At 34.8% G+C, this 18,368-nt stretch overlaps 1 protein-coding gene across 6 annotated transcripts in view; it reads right to left on the bottom strand.

The window, feature by feature from the left end:
• Window positions 1-208: 208 nt before the first annotated feature.
• Window positions 209-18,368, bottom strand: part of LOC136041231 (nucleolar complex protein 2-like) — a 43,603-nt gene continuing 25,443 nt past the window's right edge. For all 6 annotated transcript variants that reach the window (XM_065725865.1, XM_065725840.1, XM_065725850.1 and 3 more), the window contains 6 exons: window positions 17,167-17,450; window positions 14,614-14,867; window positions 12,778-13,505; window positions 10,950-11,625; window positions 5,002-5,243; window positions 209-489 (listed from right to left, as the gene is read on the bottom strand). In XM_065725865.1, the coding sequence (XP_065581937.1) occupies window positions 231-489; window positions 5,002-5,243; window positions 10,950-11,625; window positions 12,778-13,505; window positions 14,614-14,867; window positions 17,167-17,425 (2,418 nt within the window). In that variant the 5' untranslated portion in view covers window positions 17,426-17,450 and the 3' untranslated portion in view covers window positions 209-230. The remainder of the gene's footprint in view (window positions 490-5,001; window positions 5,244-10,949; window positions 11,626-12,777; window positions 13,506-14,613; window positions 14,868-17,166; window positions 17,451-18,368) is intronic.

Raw genomic sequence — 18,368 nt, 5'->3', positions numbered from 1 at the left:
GCAGGGAGTAAATACATACTTCGCTTTTCATAAAATCAACGCTACTGCGTTGACTCTGACCGCGATCAAGGGATAAATTTAAAGTGCAGACAAGCAAAAATAGCTGACAACGGAAAATAGAAATTATCTCTCAATAATAAAAAAAAAACTATTTGCAATCTAACTTAGAATGGGCTAAATTGTAATAGCTAGCTTTCATTAAATCAGATTTCCTCAAACGAAATAGCAATTTATTCATCACTATCACCGTTATCAGAAGTTCTATGATAAGAAGTATCGAAGCCTGTCACCTCCTCTTCAGATTCAAGATCAGAGAGATGCAGGTCTTCAACCTCATCAGCAGCATCCAGATCTTCAAGCAGTGGAGCTTTCTTTGGCTGCTTTTCGTTTCTGTCACCTCCTTTCACCTTTTTTGGCTCTTTGACTGGCTTATCTTCCTTTTCAATTGGTCTTTTTACACCTTTACCGCGTTCCTCCTTAAGCATAAACCTGGAAAACATGTGAAAATACTAAAAAAAGGAAAAACTAAAAAACGCTTGGTTACTGACAACCATACTGACACGCAAGGTTTTGTAAAAAAAAAAAAAAAAAAAAAAAAAAAAAAAAAAAAAAAAAAAAAAAAAAAAAAAAACCTCAAACGCCTTTGACGGGCTAAGGAGAAGATTTAATATAAATCTTTTCCACTTTATATAATTTCAAAATGTCTACTTTGCTGAAATAGATGTTTTCCTCAGAAGTGACTTGCCTAGTCAGAGCACTTCCAGGCTTTTCCAATTCTAAAATAAACGAACATCGAATAAACTGGGAACACACAATTATTCTTTATTTCTGATATCAGGTCTGAGTTGATCAGGCGGTCAATCACCCTCTTCAATTTATTATGGAAATTAGTTCTACTGTGCTGATCACGTAGAATTTTTGAAAAAAAAAAAAAAAAATGGAACTAGGAATGACAAAAAAAACTTGTTCTAATAAGGGAAGTAAAGCAGTGTACCACACCACTTAAGTAGTTTCCGTTGAATTGATTATTATTATTCGTTTCTCACTGCAAAACACAAAATCGTGAAGAAAAGAAGAACGAGGACAATAAACAGCCAGTGAAAAAATTGAAAAATATGCAAATATTTCGGTCAAGACCTTCGCTTGACCGTCCTCAGTGCAGAATAAACTGATAAAACTACAAAAAAAAACAAACCTTAAAACAAAACACTAAACTAAAATATGATGACCCCTTCTCAGTAAGTTCCCCAGTAAAAGTTACCCTTTCACCGTTACGGAGAAAGGGTCATCATATTTTAGTTTTGTGTTTTGTTTAAAGGTTTGGTTTTTTTGAATATTTTTATCAGTTTATTCTGCACTGAGGACAGTCAAGCGGAGTTCTTGGCCGAAATATTTGTAAACTTTAAATTTTTTCACTGGCTGTTTATTACCCTCGTTCTTCTTTTCTTTGCGATTTTGTGTTTTGTCATTATTAGCCAGTGTGGTCTCAGAAATTATTTATATTTTTCACTGCCCACATTATTGCAAATTCATAATTTTTTTTCGAAATATTGGTAGTTATCTTTCTCTGTATCATTAAATGGGGTGGCCGGCGTTTATCCCCACCCATGGAAAATATCCTCCCGGAAAATACCACCCCTACGCGTCTGGTCTTTTTTAAGGTCCAATCCCTTTGGACCTTCAAAAAAAGACTAGAAATCTCAATTTCTGTTCTAATCAGACCACTCGGAAATTTCTGCGACCATGAGGTGGAGGTATGGATGAGGAAAGGGCAGTCCTCCTCCTATACGGAACAAAATTCTGCTCATTTCGGGGTTTAATGTTACTCTTTACTTTTATAATAATAGCGTAGACCAGAAATACTTCCAGAAATCATAAGGGAGTTATCATCAATTGATACGTTTTTCAAAGTTTCTTTTGTACCCCCCCCCCCCCCAAAAAAAAAGTAGGGGGAAAAGTTCTGTAGGGGGAAGGAATGTTTCATAGATGCAGGGCCAGATTTCCTGGTTTTAATTAAAAAGGATAAGAAATTAAAGTAAAAAAAAAACAACAATTTTTTCAACCAAAAGTAGGGAGCAACACCAAAACAAACAAACAGAAATTATTATGTATATGAAAGGGGTTGCCCCCTCATCAAGACTTTGCTCTTTACGCTAAAGTTTTAACTTTTTATCCAAATTCTTTAAGATTGGAGTGCGGTGCTGAGGAGGAGGCAACTCCTTTCGTATACGCAATAATTTCTGTTCGTTTTAAGTTTTGATGTTGCTCTTAACTTACAGTTGAAAAACTTGTCTTTTTTTTAATTTCTTAGAGACAGTATTTTTTAATAGGAAACATGCTGAAAAAGTTTTTTAGAAAAAAGTAACGAGCTTCATTCAACCAAAAATGAGCAGAAATAAAGTCAAATAATCTTCAAGGTAAAAAAAAAACAAAACAAGAAACAATGGGGTCAAATAGAAAATTAATTAAAAAGAAAATCTTTCTATAAAACAAGTTTGTTAAAGAATATTGAAGAGCTCCATTGAGCCATAAATGAGTAGAAATAAATTCAAATAATTTTCCAAGCATAAAACTACCACAAGTCACCATCAATAAATAAATGAAACCCAAAACAAACAGAAATTAAAATAAATAGCCGAGTCAAACTCAAAACGAGAAAAATTAAGATGAGTAGGACTGACAAACCCCACGCCTTCTCAACACTAGAACATAATTTGCACTCAAAACACAACATATTTTAGATGTTTTCAGTATTTTGACTTTAATAAATAAGGAAGTATTAAGACTAAGAGGAATAAACATCAGAATATGTATATTAAACTAACAATACACAGTTATTATTATTTTTTTTTTTTTTTTTTTTTTTTTTTTTTTTATAGCAAAGTGCAAATTATGTTCTGTCTTGAGAAAATGGAGGGGTTGTCATCCCTACTCCTTCTAATTTTTGTTCATTTTGAGTTTGACTAGGTTATCTTTTGTAGGTTATTCGTTTTGGGTCACATTTATTTATTAGTGATTTGTGGTAGTTTTACACTTAGAAGATAAGAAAAACAAACTTGTAGAATTTGACAACACTTTCGTCCATAAAAAAATAAACAGCACGAATTTGTCGGTTCCCACAGCCAAATATCCTTTAAAAGGAAACCTAAACCTTCTTAAACCTTTTGGTGCCATATGGTTTTAGCTTAATTTTGATGATTTTTTGCCTCTATTTTTTTTTAATTAGACGCCCGCTATTGCCATAAATTACAGAATTTCATATGGAAGTCTTTTAAACAAAAAATAGATTTGCGTTTTTTCCCAAGTTTTTAAGATCCTTATGGCTTGTAAATTTCTCTTTTTCCTTTTCCATAACACTTCTCAGCGAAACTAAAAAAAACTCAAATAAAAATCTTAAATTTGGAAAACTTATTTTCCAATGGGTGTAGGTATTTCCCGGGGGTGGAGGTATTTCCCGGGTGGGGGTATTTTATGGGGGGAGATAAATGCCTAGAGCCCACTAAATGGGGATCAATCATTTTATTTTTAAAGCGACGTTTCAATAATTTATAGAAATGGAGTAAAAGGCAAAATATCATTTGTTCCAATAGCTGTTTTTAAAATTTTTCTTTCCCTGTCGCATTTCCTATAAACTGCAAATGTTTGAGGATAAATTTTCGTTTTGATCATACCTTCTCGCTTTCGTCGGTCAATCCTGTTATACTTTGTTCAGGCGCAGAGGAGTTCCCGCTCATAAACTGGACAAAATAAATCCAATTTGTTCAATGGAAAGGGTTAATAATAAATCATTATTGCGCTAATTTCGCAACACAAACAGAAATAAGCTTACATCCAAAAACTACGTTTTTGGAAAACTGGTGCCTCAACGTGAAGTTTCTTGTTGAAAGAATGTTTTCTTCTTCGGAAGACGGTGAATGGCTGCGGGCACTAAAGATGCACAATATTTTGCTTTCTAAACAGAGAGGAACTTCAAGTTTGAAGTTTGAGAAAAACAAATTCTGACATACCCTATCAGATTCCCAAAACCCAATAGCTCTTCAAGTTCTATCTTTGCGTCTCAACGTCTTTAATTATTTAAGGCTCTTACCCTAGGAGCTACAGGGAAGCCGGGTAGCAAAAAAGACAGCACTAGAGTGTAGCCTTGGATATCACTGAATTCTTTTTAACTATATCTTTGAATTATACTTCAACTACACCATGTACACCATCACACTTCAAAAGACTTCAAGTGATGAACAGCATGCACTGAGCTAAGGCAAATGAAAATAGTAGCCCACTATTTGTGTCACTGACATAAAGATGGACTCAAAAAGGCAGTCTTTAAAATACACAAATTAATTTATTTTACAACTTTAGAATCTAAGTCTGCTCCCAGCCTGGTTACCTTACCATCCAGTCAATTAAGTTTATATCGCTGTTCCCAAGTTAACATTTCCTTTCAAATCCAATATTTGCGATAACTGAGTAGCTATATCTTCCACTTACACGATTAATCGGTCTCATTCTTGGCTTTTACCTCCCAGAATTTACTAAAAGCTGAAAACAAACTGAGCCTAGCAAAAGATACAACAAGCCAAAACTCATATAAACTAGTGAAATGGGTTTTGGGAGGACCTTTTGATAGCACGTTGTCATTTATTCGCTTTATTTTGTCATAATTTTCTTTTACTTATAATTTATTTCTATATTCATTAGTTGAAATATTCTCTTTTATGGGGTCCTATGATAGGTTTTGTTCAATATTTTCACTTGACAACTACGCAACGGTAAAATCTCTTTCAAACATATGTTTGTACTAGCCTTTACTAAAGACGGTAGCCCGTTCCTTTTTTACAGCATTTTTTTTCAACTATAAAACTGATCGACTCTTTTTATTTTGTTTCTCATCTTAATTTTTACTATATACAGTTGTCTCGTCGGACCTTGACAATCACCTTCGGATGGACGCGTCTTTACACACATAAAAAATGTTTAACAGGTAAACTGAAGCCCATCACTTACCTTTCTTCATCATCATCACTTTCTTCGTCTCCTGAAGGAAACAAACCCTCAAACTCCTTATTTTCATCTTCTATATCTTTCCTTACTCTTTTCTTCAACGTAGGTATTTGGTCAAAATTAACCTCTTCTGGCTTGTTGGCTTTCCTAATTTCCTCCCTGTCGTGCTCTTTGCGCCAAGCTGTGTAGAATTTCATAAACGGCGTGCCATTAAGACGCAGTTGCGTCTCCCAGGCTTGGATTGACTAAAGTAGAAATATATCTTAACCATTAGTATATAATATCTAATTCTTTAGGAGAGGAAAGACAATGACATCCAAAATCCCACGCTTTAAGCACAAACATTTAGAATTCCAACTTATTTATGCATCTTCTTCTCCTAATTTTCATTAGAAGGGGGGAAAAGATCCAAATATCCTCATTAAGAAGAATTTTATTACAAGAGCCAGGAAAAGGGGTAGAGGAGGCGGCAAAACAAGCTTAAATTGTAATGTTTTTGGGCAAAAATTGTAATATTTACAGTATTGCCCACCCTCCCCAAGGAAATATCTAACTCCGGCTGAGATCTTAAGAGTAAAATGTTTAATTAAAGATTAGCACCAGGGCAGATGTGATGCATTATCAGATACTAATTAATAAACTTTTAAACTTACAAAAGACCAATGGTATTTTATCTACTATTTACCCCCAAACAAGATGGTGAAAATATAAGATTAAAATACAATAACATTAAAACCTTCAGCTGCGTGCAACTATGTGATCGGGATATACGTGTAAAAATCATGAATCAAACAGGGAACATAGGAATAAAACACATATTTTTTTTAACTAATCAAACTTAACTAAGTACTTAATCAAACATTCTGTGATGCCAAACTCTTAGTAAAAAATGACCTATGCTGATAGTAATTGAGACTCTAAAAAAAATAGAAGTTTGAAAACTGCACTAATAGCTATACCTATAAGTGATTATTCAAATAATGATAACTTTATTAAGTTTAAATTATGCAATTTACTAATGCTATTAGCACGAACCGCACTTGGGAACAAAAGAGGACTAATTGAGTCCTGACGAAATTTGTCATGAACATTCATGAAAACTTAAAGCATAGTACCATATTCAACAAAAAAAAAAAAAAAAAAAAAAAAAAAAAAAAAAAAAAAAAAAAAAAAAAAAAAAAAAAAAAAAAAAAAAATCAGTCAAGCATTTTCAAATGAAAGCAAAAAGCAATGACTAAACTGATAACATGCAGAAATCATCCAAAAAGTGACGTCCTCTCCCAACAACTCTTTAAACTTAATCTCTAACATATAATCGATACCAAATATATCTCAATAAGGCATTGCCCAGATTCTATTACGTCGAGTGGGGAGGTTGGCACCAACTCCTCTCATATATTCATATATCACAGATAATTTATGTTCGCTTTACTTTTGAACGCAACTCTTTGCTTCCATTTTAAAAATAACTAGTTTTGGTTAAGTTAAATTTGATAACAAAATATAAAAGTTTATCTAGGCATGTATGCAATGAGTGGGGTTACTATTCGCTGAAACAACTAGTAATTTATACAATTCTAACAATGCATCTCCATAGCTTATATAAAGGCTATCCATTTTCAGCCGTTTCAACAGATTCAAATTCAACGCAAATTCCTGCATAAGTTTCTCATTTAGGAAACTTAGTGAGTTGGAAATACTGTTTAAATAACTGATAATCTATCGAAAACTCTAAATCCCTACAAAATGTTACTTTATTTTCTTCGTGTTTTATATAGCTGTAGTGTATGGTCTTTTTTTCTAGAGTGAAGGATTACAGCAAACAGCACAATTTGTGTTATTTGACTGCAGTATAAACATTTTCCATCCCACTTTGGTTGCATTGATTTGTAAATATTCAGTGGTTTGGCATTCCAGAAGGAGACATATTAATAAAATAAAAGGAATGTCAATACTGATGTCCCAGATGTAGCACCCATAATACATTCCTTCCTAAATTGAATCTCGTGATACCCCTTAAGTTCTTTGTTGAAACAGGTTCCTGCAGTTTCGACTCGGTAAATATTTAGTAGTGGACCACTTGTGAAGGAAACATGCTTAAGGAATAAAAAAGGTTGCACTTTTAGATCCCTTATTTTATACCTTTCCCAAATATCATGGTTGCTTTTCTGCAGTTTTTGAATCAATTAAATTTTGTTTCGCCTGAGTAAATTACAATGGAATTGAGAAGAGGCAGGTAAATCCGCCGCAAACTCTCCAAAGCCTGTGGATAATTCTTTCAATTGGCTGAAATTCTTTGTTCACTATATTAACCTTGTGTAGCACCAACAATAGAAAGTACAAAGCAAATCTCACGAAGGGGTCACGCATAAAGGCAATAACGAACCTTTTTTTTGCTCCTTGATCTCAGGTAAGTCAGATTCTCAGTGCTTCGAGAAGAATAAGAGACGGTTCCGATGCCCCAGGACTTGCTTCTGGGATAGCCATCATGCACTTACAGACTGCAGCAATTTTCGGTCTCCCCCTGACAAAATCCTGATATACTTTGTGGCTCATCCTGCCTCTTTAGACTGTTTGCCATATATACTACTGCATCACGTTTAAAAATGTCAATTCCTTCTGGCAGCGTTTCAGCTGCACATGCAGAACAGAGATCAAGAGAATGGCTAGTAGGCCAACATACTAAGACGCTTTTGTTGTCTGTTTTTCTCCTTCGTTTTCCTTCACACCCTGTTCGAGATAGCTATAATTCATAAACCTATATGCTCTACACCAGTGGTTCCCAACCGGTGGTACGCGTACCCCAGGGGGTACGCGAAGGTCCCAAAATTAATTTAGTCTACATCTTTAAAACTTGTTTCTGACTCAGTTCCAACATTTCCCTCAAAATCAGATAACATAACCCATTGTATGTAATTTCAGACTCATTTTCAAAACTTTCGCTTTCAGTAACCCGCTAATTTTTCTCCATAGCCGTAAGGTCTCGATTTAAACTCAGTGGGTTCAGTATCTTGTCATCTGTTGAAACACGAAGTTCGTGAATTGTGGTTGCAAACAAAGATGGATAGATTCCTGATCAGGAATAACGAGAAGCCGAATGATGGTACCCAAAACTCTGAACCTGCACCTAAGAAGAAGAAATATGACGAATCATCGGTCAAAGTGCGTCGATATTTGTCAGAATACCTAGGGCTCGGATTTAGTGCGACAAAGTCTGATCCAGTGAATGCACAGTGCGTTCTTTGTGGTCAAGTCTTGGCCAACAGTTCCATGAAACCTGCGCATATGAACCGGCATCTCAGTACTGTGCACCCTTCTCATGTCGGTAAGCCCATAGAGTTTTTCAAGCGTAAACAAGAAGCATTCGCTAGTAACTGTTTGGAAATTGCAAAAGTGGCATCAGTTTCTTCAAAGGCTCTACGGGCTTCGTATGCTGTTTCATATTTAGTTGCGAAACAGAAAAAACCGCACACCATCGCCGAATGTCTGATATTACCAGCACTAGTGAAAGTCAGTGAAATAATGTTTGACACGAAAACTGCTACTGCCCTTCAGTCTATACCTGTGTCGAACAATACCATTTCAAGAAGGATAGAAGACATTGCAAGCGATATTGTCATGCAGGTTATTGAGCAAATAAAGTTGACGAAGATGTTTGCGTTACAGCTTGACGAAAGCACGGATGTGTCAGGTGAAGCCCAGGTGATCGTCTTTGTTCGATATCAAGATTGTTCTGACATAAGAGAAAATATTCTGTTTTGTCAAAACCTACAGTCAAGAACAACAGGAGAAGAACTATTCAAGGTGATTGACAAATTCTTCGCAGAAGGGGGCATCTTGTGGGACTGGTGTCTATCAGTTTGCAGTGATGGAGCTGCCGCCCTAACAGGGAAGAATAATGGGCTCATGGCCTGGATAAGGAAGAAAAATCCAAAGGCGAAGTGGTTGCACTGCATCATTCACAGGCAAGCTCTTGCATCGAAAAGGATGAACGCACATCTGCACGAGACCCTCAACGAGGCTGTAAAAGTGATCAACTTCATCAAAGCCCGACCACTGAACTCAAGAATGTTCAAGTTGCTGTGCCAAGAGATGGGTTCAGAACATCAACATTTACTTCTGCACACAGAAGTTCGCTGGTTGTCTCGTGGGAAGATTTTAAACAGACTTTTCGAGCTTCGACAAGAAGTTCATATGTTTCTTCTGGAGCAAAAATCTGCATTCAGTTCACTTTTTGAAAACCAGGACTGGGTCTGCAGGCTGGCCTATCTTGCGGATATTTTCGACAAACTGAATGACTTGAATCTGTCAATGCAAGGTTTCCGGACGGACGAACTCTCCCTGAATTCGAAGATGTGTGCTTTCATCAAGAAATTGGAGTTCTGGCTTAAAAAGGTTCAAAGAAACAGCGTTAGTGTCTTCCCGACCCTTGACAAGTTTGCGGACGATAGTGAAATTGATAACCTCAACACAATCTGTGATTGTATTCGGGAGCATCTGACAAAGTTGCGAGATGAACTTGTGTCATATTTCCCATCGATTATGAACCAAGATATAACGCAGGATTGGATCCAAAATCCATTTGTTGAAGACGTGACCTCAAGCTCCGGTCTTAGTGACAAGCTTACAGAGAATCTGATCGAGCTTGCCAGTGATCGCGCCTTAGAACTGAAATTCCAAAATGTAACTGTTTCCCAGTTTTGGCTGGAGGTGAAAGGAGAATACAAGGAACTAAGTGAAATCGCCATGTCTGCTTTGTTACCATTCGGATCCACTTACCTTTGTGAAGTGTCATTTTCGGCAATGTCATTGATCAAAACCAAACACAGAAACAGACTGATTGTACAAAATGACCTTATAATTGCCGTTAGTGACATCGAGCCAAGATTTGATAATATTTTAGCAAAAAAGCAGCCTCAAGTTTCTCATTGATTTTGTACGTACATTTAAGCACCGTCATATTGGACAATAAATCTCGTGTTTTTGAAAATCTGATTTTAGTTAAGAAAAAAGTAAAACAACGATTCTCAAGAAAGGGGTACGCAAACTTTTTGGGCCTTGACTAGGGGTACGCGGACCGAAAAAGGTTGGGAACCACTGCTCTACACATTATTCGTACTATTTATAGCAGTTTGAACAGTTTTTACAAAGATTGCCATTACGAAGGTTAGCTTTTGGTGTCAGCTTTTAAATCACACTTCTTTAACAGAAATCCAGAGCAAATCAATACATAAACGAAAAACTAAGTTACCAATGGATGAATGAATGTGTTTTATTGCCCACTTTCAAAAAAAATACAACTAAAGTAATAAAAAAAAGGAAAAAGGAAATATTGATTTGCTTGGATTGACCCAATAAAAATCACGTTGATACTAAGCTGTCAGCATGCTACATGTAAGACACCAATGTGTCTAAAATTATATTTCCACGATTTACCCTTTTGTGCCATTTTGCTATGATCGGACCCGTTCAAAAACGATTCTTCACCTTTGAGCAGTAAGGTGGCATACTCACTTTTCCATTTCTAAGAAGACTGGTTGCTTTGACATCCATATGTAGGCTGATAAGACGATTGTATCAAACTGTTTCTGATTTCTTTTATTCAATGTAATTCTTCGCTGGATAATAGGATCTTCTTCTTAAATAGAAACACTGGAAAGGTGAGAGGACGGGGAAGGAAGTAGAGCAAAGTAAAGGTTAGAGAGAAAAGTTCTGGTGAGCAGTTGCATCCTGATTAATTTAATTCTGAGTTTTTTTTTAATTTTATTAGAACCCAGAGTGTTGTTTCCTAATAAATTCGTCCTCACACACTGAAAGGGCAAACATTATGAAAGACCTATTTTTCAGTTCCATTTTTACGTCCCGCAGTACATTAAGGTGTTACAATGATTAGCTCTTTTTTTTTAGCGGAAGTGAAACTTTTTGGAAGAGATACATGAATTTTATTTTACCTCAGTATCAGCAATTCCAAACGTCACTGTCTTTCTTTTATCTTCAATGAATTTAGAGTTTTCCATCAATTTCTCAATCAGCACCTTCATCTTCTTGTTATACGTTCCATTACTAAACTTCTTCATAAAGGTTTTAATTTGCATAACTAATGGAAATATCGTTTCTGGGAAAGTTATACTGTTAGAGCACATGGAAGCATACTCACAGATTCCACACTGAATCTGTTCAACAACACTATCTCTATAGCTCTCCTCCTTCAGTTGCGAAGTTGAAACTTTCAAAATACAACTAAGATCAACTGCCTTTCCAGATGTGTTATTTTCCAACTTCCTATTAAAATTGTGATTTTGGAGTATGTCTGCATAAAACGGCAGGACTGGAATAAATGTTTTCGTCTGTGAACTCAGCTGAGTCAAAATCTTTGCACAGTGAAATCGGAGGGGATAGTATTTAGCTGTAGCCATTAAATTAATAGTACCAATTATAACCTGTACCAGTGGATATATCAATTGTCTCATATTAACTGAGTCGTGTAGGATACCAATTATAGATGCCCATAAATTTAAACTGTGGACAAACTGCCAATTGTAAACAACTTGCAGGGAATCCTTCTTCTTAGTCGTCATTGCATTTCTCAGATGTATTGCAAGCTGTCGAATATATAAGAAGCCGTGCCTGAAAATTAAAACAAGGATAATGGATATCTATATTCAAAGCACTGTGAATTAGGGTAAGCACCTCAGCTTGTTTGCCATTCAGTTTAAATCAAAGATCTGCGGGAATACATAATTTATATTAATATTAAAATCAAAATGTTCGTCTTCTACTTTTTGAAAAAGAAAGACTTTTGACCTCCTTGAAGCCCAGTGGCCAAAAGGAAGACTTACCCTACTAGTAAAAATTTCCTAAGCCTTATTAACGGTTGCCCTTAAAAGCACTGACAAAAGTTTCACATGGACGGGAGAGGGGTGCCAGAAAAGACAAAAACGAGATCAGTTTTATGGCAGAATTTTACAAGATTTCCCTGATTTCAGGGAAAGTTACATCTTAAGGGCTATTCAAATCCTTAAATGCTTCACTTGAAAAAAAGGAGAAATGGAAGAAAGAACAATCAAGACAAGTATATAAGCATACCTGATCATAGGAAGGGGGGGCTGTCCCTTTCAAACTGAAATGGAAAATACACTGGGAAATCCAAAAGTAATGATTCAACATTATGACTTTTCGATATAACAGATCTTCTTTGACATTCCAGCTAAAAGGGCTTTTTAGTCCATATATCCTGATCGTTCATGTCTTTTAGCGTGTTTTTTTCAGCCTTCATACGCAAGATCAATAAGCATTTTATAGGAGAAGTTAAGACCCACCACCCCTCTCCTGTGAGTAGGCAAATCCAAACATTCGAGAAGTGGTGTACCCTTCTAAATTTTACGAAAGACCCTACTAAAAAACGAAAAACATTTGCAAGCATCGTAAGATTACACGTATGTACATAGGATGTATGTATTTTAAAGCTGTTCTTAGTAGATGTTCAAAGCATATTTGTCTAGGTTATTTTTACGAGGCCATGCATTAGTTTTGGCATGCTGTTATCTTTTCAAAACTTTCAAATTAGACAGATTAAAAGTACCAAGGTTTATTTTAAAGCAGGAGCTTAACATTATAATATAATATATAAGTTTTTCTTTGTTTTGTATTTTGTTTTTTACGAAGAAACCTAGTCTCAAGGTCCTTTAAAAAAATTTAAAATTGATTCCTGGATAAATTCTGCTTCTACAGTAAGCTATATAAACACATTAGGAAAAATCTTGAATAGTAGTTCCTCACCTGTAGGCAAGTCTATCGTCCAATGCAAAAATTTCAACCAAGGATCGTCTCATAAAATTGATTCCAGGTAGTGTTTTGGGAGCAGTAAACTTGGTGTTTTTAACGTAAGATAGGTACATGCCCTTCATTACTGACTCAAGGTATTCTTGTGAATTCAGCGTACAGAGCTTAAGAAGACACATAAAAGCCAACACTCTTACAGACTCTTCACCACTGCTCCATAAAGAAAACAATTTCTTGCATAGAAATTTCACTGTTTTCTCGATGCATGCAAAAAATGGCATTGCTTGGTGTATATGCTTTAAGACCACTGACAAAAGATGTTCGCTATAAACGCCATTGAGTAGCTTAACAACAGAAAGTAGATACTGTCTAATGGAAGTTTTCACCTTGGCCCAATTTTTACTTTTCATTGGTTCTATTCTTTTTTCTTGCGGGCTTATTTTTAGGAGGCTCTTAAATGAAGGCAACATTCTAACAAGACAGAGTCTAACTATAGCATTGAATGCATTTGAACCTTCGATTCGAATTTCTTTTTTCGATTCTTCACTATGTAGAGATGCTAAAGCCGAATTGAGAGCAATCATCACTTGCCTCACTGTTTTGGTAGTTTTATCATTTTGCAAGTCTTCATGCCATTGATCAATCTGAGCTAAAGAGAGTGTGTTAATTGGTCGAGCTGGGATACTGTCTTCTAAGTCTTCAAAGTCACTATCATCTGAGGCCAACTGAAATAGATTATATTTTAGTTAGATCTATATTTACTGAACCAAAGCAACTAAAATCAATTGTATAGCTATCAGTATCCAAACCTAAATTGACTTAAATGAATAGAAACTTTGTTCCACCTTGCAATACAAATTTGTTGCTATTTTGGTTTACTCTTTATAAAAATTAATAAAAAAAAAATCCATGTTCTGCATACGGATACTTAAATCAGTATCATCATTATGATCCCTTCAGGATAATTTGGGCATGCACATTTCATTTTTCGAATTTAAACCCCCTCTACAAAATTACCTGTTACTAAAGGTCTTACTTATGAGGGCACCTATGTTGACGTGTGCCTTGTTTCAAAAACGGACATTTGCTTTAGGAACTAATTTTCCTGTTACACAAATCCAGAAATATTTCAGAATTGAACTCTATACTCGAGCAGAGTATATATTTTCGTTTGATGAATAGTTTTACAATAGATTTACAAGGTAAAACCACATAATGATGGGAGAAATATCAAACTAATTTTTCTTGGGGAGGGGGTCTATGGATATGAACAAGTTGAAGAAAATAGTTGAGAATGAGCCTTAATGGTACCATATCGATTTTTTTTTGCCACCAGGATAAAAATAACTTCTGGAAATCTCATTCCCATTCATCACTATCAATTCAATTAGATAATGCTACAATATATAGCTGCTGTTCATCTGCTTACACAAACGGATAACCTCAAAATTTCTTAATTTAAGCAAAAAAGAGTAAGTAAAATAACCTAATCAATTTAACTACAAGGAATTTTCGATTTCTTAGCTTACATTAGATCCATTTTAAAGCCCAATCAGACTTAATTATGTAGAAACCACCAAGCCCACAGCAGGATATTTGGAAGCATATTTTGGAAGCTTACACTGGATTCGCATTCAACCCCATATCAGACATAATTATGTACACATCACCAAGCCCTCTAGGCAGACAGTCACGAGTTAGAATAGGAGGAATGGTCCAACTGACATCCGAAGTAAAAGGGTTAATTCATGATTTGGGTACGTACCTGTATACATAGTGGGGAGAGTCTCACACAGATTAACTTCCGCCTAAAAATTTATGCAAGGAACTTACTTCTAGTGTGTCAGGAAGAGTATGGAGAGGTTCCTCTTCATCTGTTCCACTGGAATCAAAATCCAAGTCATCAAATTCTTCTACATGCTTTGGTTTTGTCTTAGAATTACTTGCAGTCTTGTTTGTTTTTTTATTTTCGGTTGTAGATGGTTGCTTTCCAGCATTACAATCATGGTTCACTTTACTTTTTTTTCTTTCAAACTCTTTAGATCTCTTTGTTGAAGTCTGTTCTTCGTCAATTTCTTCGCTTTCACCTGCAACACAAAGTAGCAAAATTATTTTCTATTCTGCTAAGGAAGAGTAAGTGCACAATCTCACACTCCGAGTTCAATAACATTTTCACGATAAGGAATGAAACTAGCTAATTAAAAGAAATGTTTCTGAAGTCTCGGGACAGTGGTGTTCACCAGTCTCGGGACAAAGGCACTAACAGAGAGTATTTCCAAGCCCCTTGAGTTTGTCAATTAGAAATGCGGGCTTCAAAACGCATCTTTCATGACTACATATTCAGCTGGATAGGAGAAGTAACTTTTGGAATGGATACTAGATTTTCTACATTTACTGTCAAAACAGCATGTTTGCTAAGAAAAATAGAGATTATTTAACTTTCAAGACCTGAAAGAAAAGAATTAAAATCAAATTTACTTATAAAAAGGGTGAAAGACTAATGGCGTATTTTAAAAGAAGCTCAAGGGGCATTTTTTTCGTTCACAATTCGAGTATTCATTATTCTGCAATCTGCCTTAGGACTTGATTGTTAAATATTTATTTTGCTCCAGTGAAAAAAAAAATAAGATCAAGAACAAAAAGAGCCGATTAAATGAAATGTAACCAACTAAAGGTTCCCTACCGTCAAATTTAGAATGGTTGAACATAGAGTAATTGGTATAATTCTTTCTACCCCTTGCTTTATTTGTTCAGAGCAGGCATAGTTGAGAATAGTCAAAACCATTAGTGAAAGTGAAGGAAGAATACTGCTGCATCACATATGCTTCAAACACAAGCGTTAATATCGATTGGCAAGGTCACAGAATAGCATCAAAGGAGCAATATGTTAAACTAACTACAGATTCAGGATATATTCATGTATAAGGCTTATTCGTAGAAATAATAAATAAATAACTGGCAAATTCAATTAGTATTTCTTCCCTTGCTATTTTCTTTTGTTTTTCTATTGGTGTTATCTTATTGATTCTATAGTAACATCCAAAGAGAATGGGAAGCTTAGAAGTTGGATCTTTCGTGATTTAAGATGACAAGATAATGATTAAAAACTACAAGCACAACTGACTATATAGTGTCTGACGACTTCATTAAAAATTAAAAAAAAAAAAAAAAAAAAAAAAAAAAAAAAAAAAAAAAAAAAAAAAAAAAAAAAAAAAAAAACCTCTGAACAAACTGCATATAATTGATGGAACTAATATGCAACTGTAACGGTATAATGTTGAAATTTCTCTGTAAGGGATAGAAAAGTTCCCATTTTTTTTTTAAGATTTGTTTTCAAGAGTTATTTTAAGACAAACTCCAGTCTCCGTTAAGTAGACTTAGTTTAGAAAAATCTTGCAACGTTAGTAGCTAGTTGATTCTAAGCTGGTAGGCGTCAGAATACTCCTTTTGTTAACCTTCCTTACGCATTTTTGTTACTTTTTTACAAGCCAGACACAAATTTCGGGGGATGTGGGGGTTCAAACCCTGAAACATCCTCCCCTGCATACGGCCTTGGTATTCGCAATGCACCAATGACGTAGAAAAATGCGTTGATTGCTGGACTAATTTTGCTAAATGACGTAAAAACTTTTTTTTTCATGTTGATTGTATTGGTGAGACCATTTACTTAAGTGACATTTGTATCCCTACAGGAATTCCAGAGGGTGCCCTTAGATCATAAAAGTGTTAGAACCCTTCAGTTCATATAATCAAAATATTCAGTCTTTCTTCAATTTTCTACAAATTCTCTTATTACCACTGTCTTATATTAACAGAAAATAATAATAAGAAAAAACCACAATACAAGCTATGTATCTTTTTTGCTTGTTTCACTAGATGGAGTTCAACACATGATTCAGGTCAAATTTTCTTAGAAACTAAGAGACGCTTTTCTGGGTATTATGTATAATAATACAAAAGCTGAAAGAACTTAAAAGTAACTTTTAAGATCTTTTAGAAAAAAAACAAACAACTTTTAAGATCTTTTTACTTTTTTGTGGGATTGTAGACTCTCATGGCCTGTTTTTTTTTTTTCTTTAATTAAAAAGAGAAAAGTAAAGAAAAATGAAATTCGCTCAAAATTAATAATATTTTTTCAACACAAAACAGTTTAGGGACAAAACTGATCAAATTTGGACAAACAAAGAAATACAACATCTAATAGCTTTAAATACGACCAATCGAAACATTGGCGTATCTAATTTGAAACAATGAAAAATAATACAAAAAAATTATTTTGTACCAGGAAATTTATTTAATTTTAAATATCATTTACCGTGCAATGATTTGCAGCTGTGTTTTCTATTTTTACCTTAAAAAAAGTCAGGTGAAGAAATGAGAGCTTACCTCCAGTGAACTCAGCTTCATCAGAGTCATTCATAAGACTACCTATACTGGATTCATCTCCAGTATCAAGGTCCTCATTAACAAAATCTTCAAATGACTTTGCAGCCAACTTTCTTTCAAGTTCTTCTTGTAGTTTTAAAATATCTTCTTCTTTTTCCTTTATTGTTTGGTTAGGTTTCCTGAGTGGCTTCTTGGCAATTTTGGATGGAAGCTTTTTGGCAGCTTCTGACTGCTTTCCAATCTTCTTAAATGTTTTCATTATTAAGACAGTTTTTTGCTTACTACTGTAAGAAATAGAAAAGATTAACGTGTGCCACTTCCAAACCATGACTTTGTTAATACGCAATGTTATCTGAAATTGGAGAGGTGGGGGGGGGGGCATTAAGCAATTCAATAAAAAAAGAAAAAATGAGCTGACATGGATGATTCGATATAGCAACAATTCAGAGTTTGATTAATACTTAACTTCTAAAAATTGAAGATAAAAAAATGGCCAATTATTAAATATTTGGGCCTTTACAAATTTATGGTAAAGCATACAATTCTTGGATTCTTTTTTCAATGCTACAGTTACTTTTAGAACATTGAAAAACAACTTTGATTCAGTTTAAAGCATACAACACAGGCACTAACACAGAAATCGAGAGGGAAATTAGAAACTGAGTTTAAGGGGAAACATTTAGGGGAGAGCAAAAAAAGGTGAATAACTGAAAAACCCCAAAATGAACGGAAAATCGAATACTATTTTTTAACATTTACTTAGTATGTTTTGATTTAGGAAATTCATATTGTAATCTGGATTATTTTTAATACTTAACATCTAAAAATTGAAGATAAAAAATGGTCAATTATTATGTATTTGGGCCTTTACAAATTTATGGTAAAGCATACAATTCTTGGATTCTTTTTTCAATGCTACCGTTTTTCTACTGAAAAAATGTTATTCCTGTAATGAGAGCAGAGCTTTCAGTCTTCAATATATACGTTCAAATGAACAGAAACTTGAAGGCATACTTTCCCCTTCATGTTGATCTGAAGGAGATGTCATGAAAGTTTGCCCTAAAACTGTACCTACTTCATACTCCAGGACCCCATCATTCCCACAAAAACACTGAATAACTCCCGCCTTCATGCTAATAGCTGATCCAAAACTATACAATTCTCCATCATCATAAATCTTACTGTATAAACAGTTAATACTG

This window comes from Artemia franciscana, chromosome 2 (genome assembly GCF_032884065.1).
Source record: "Artemia franciscana chromosome 2, ASM3288406v1, whole genome shotgun sequence".
Classification (NCBI taxonomy): Eukaryota; Metazoa; Arthropoda; class Branchiopoda; order Anostraca; family Artemiidae; genus Artemia; species Artemia franciscana.
The sequence above is the reverse complement of the archived record's forward strand: the minus strand, read 5'-3'. Positions and strand labels throughout refer to the sequence as shown.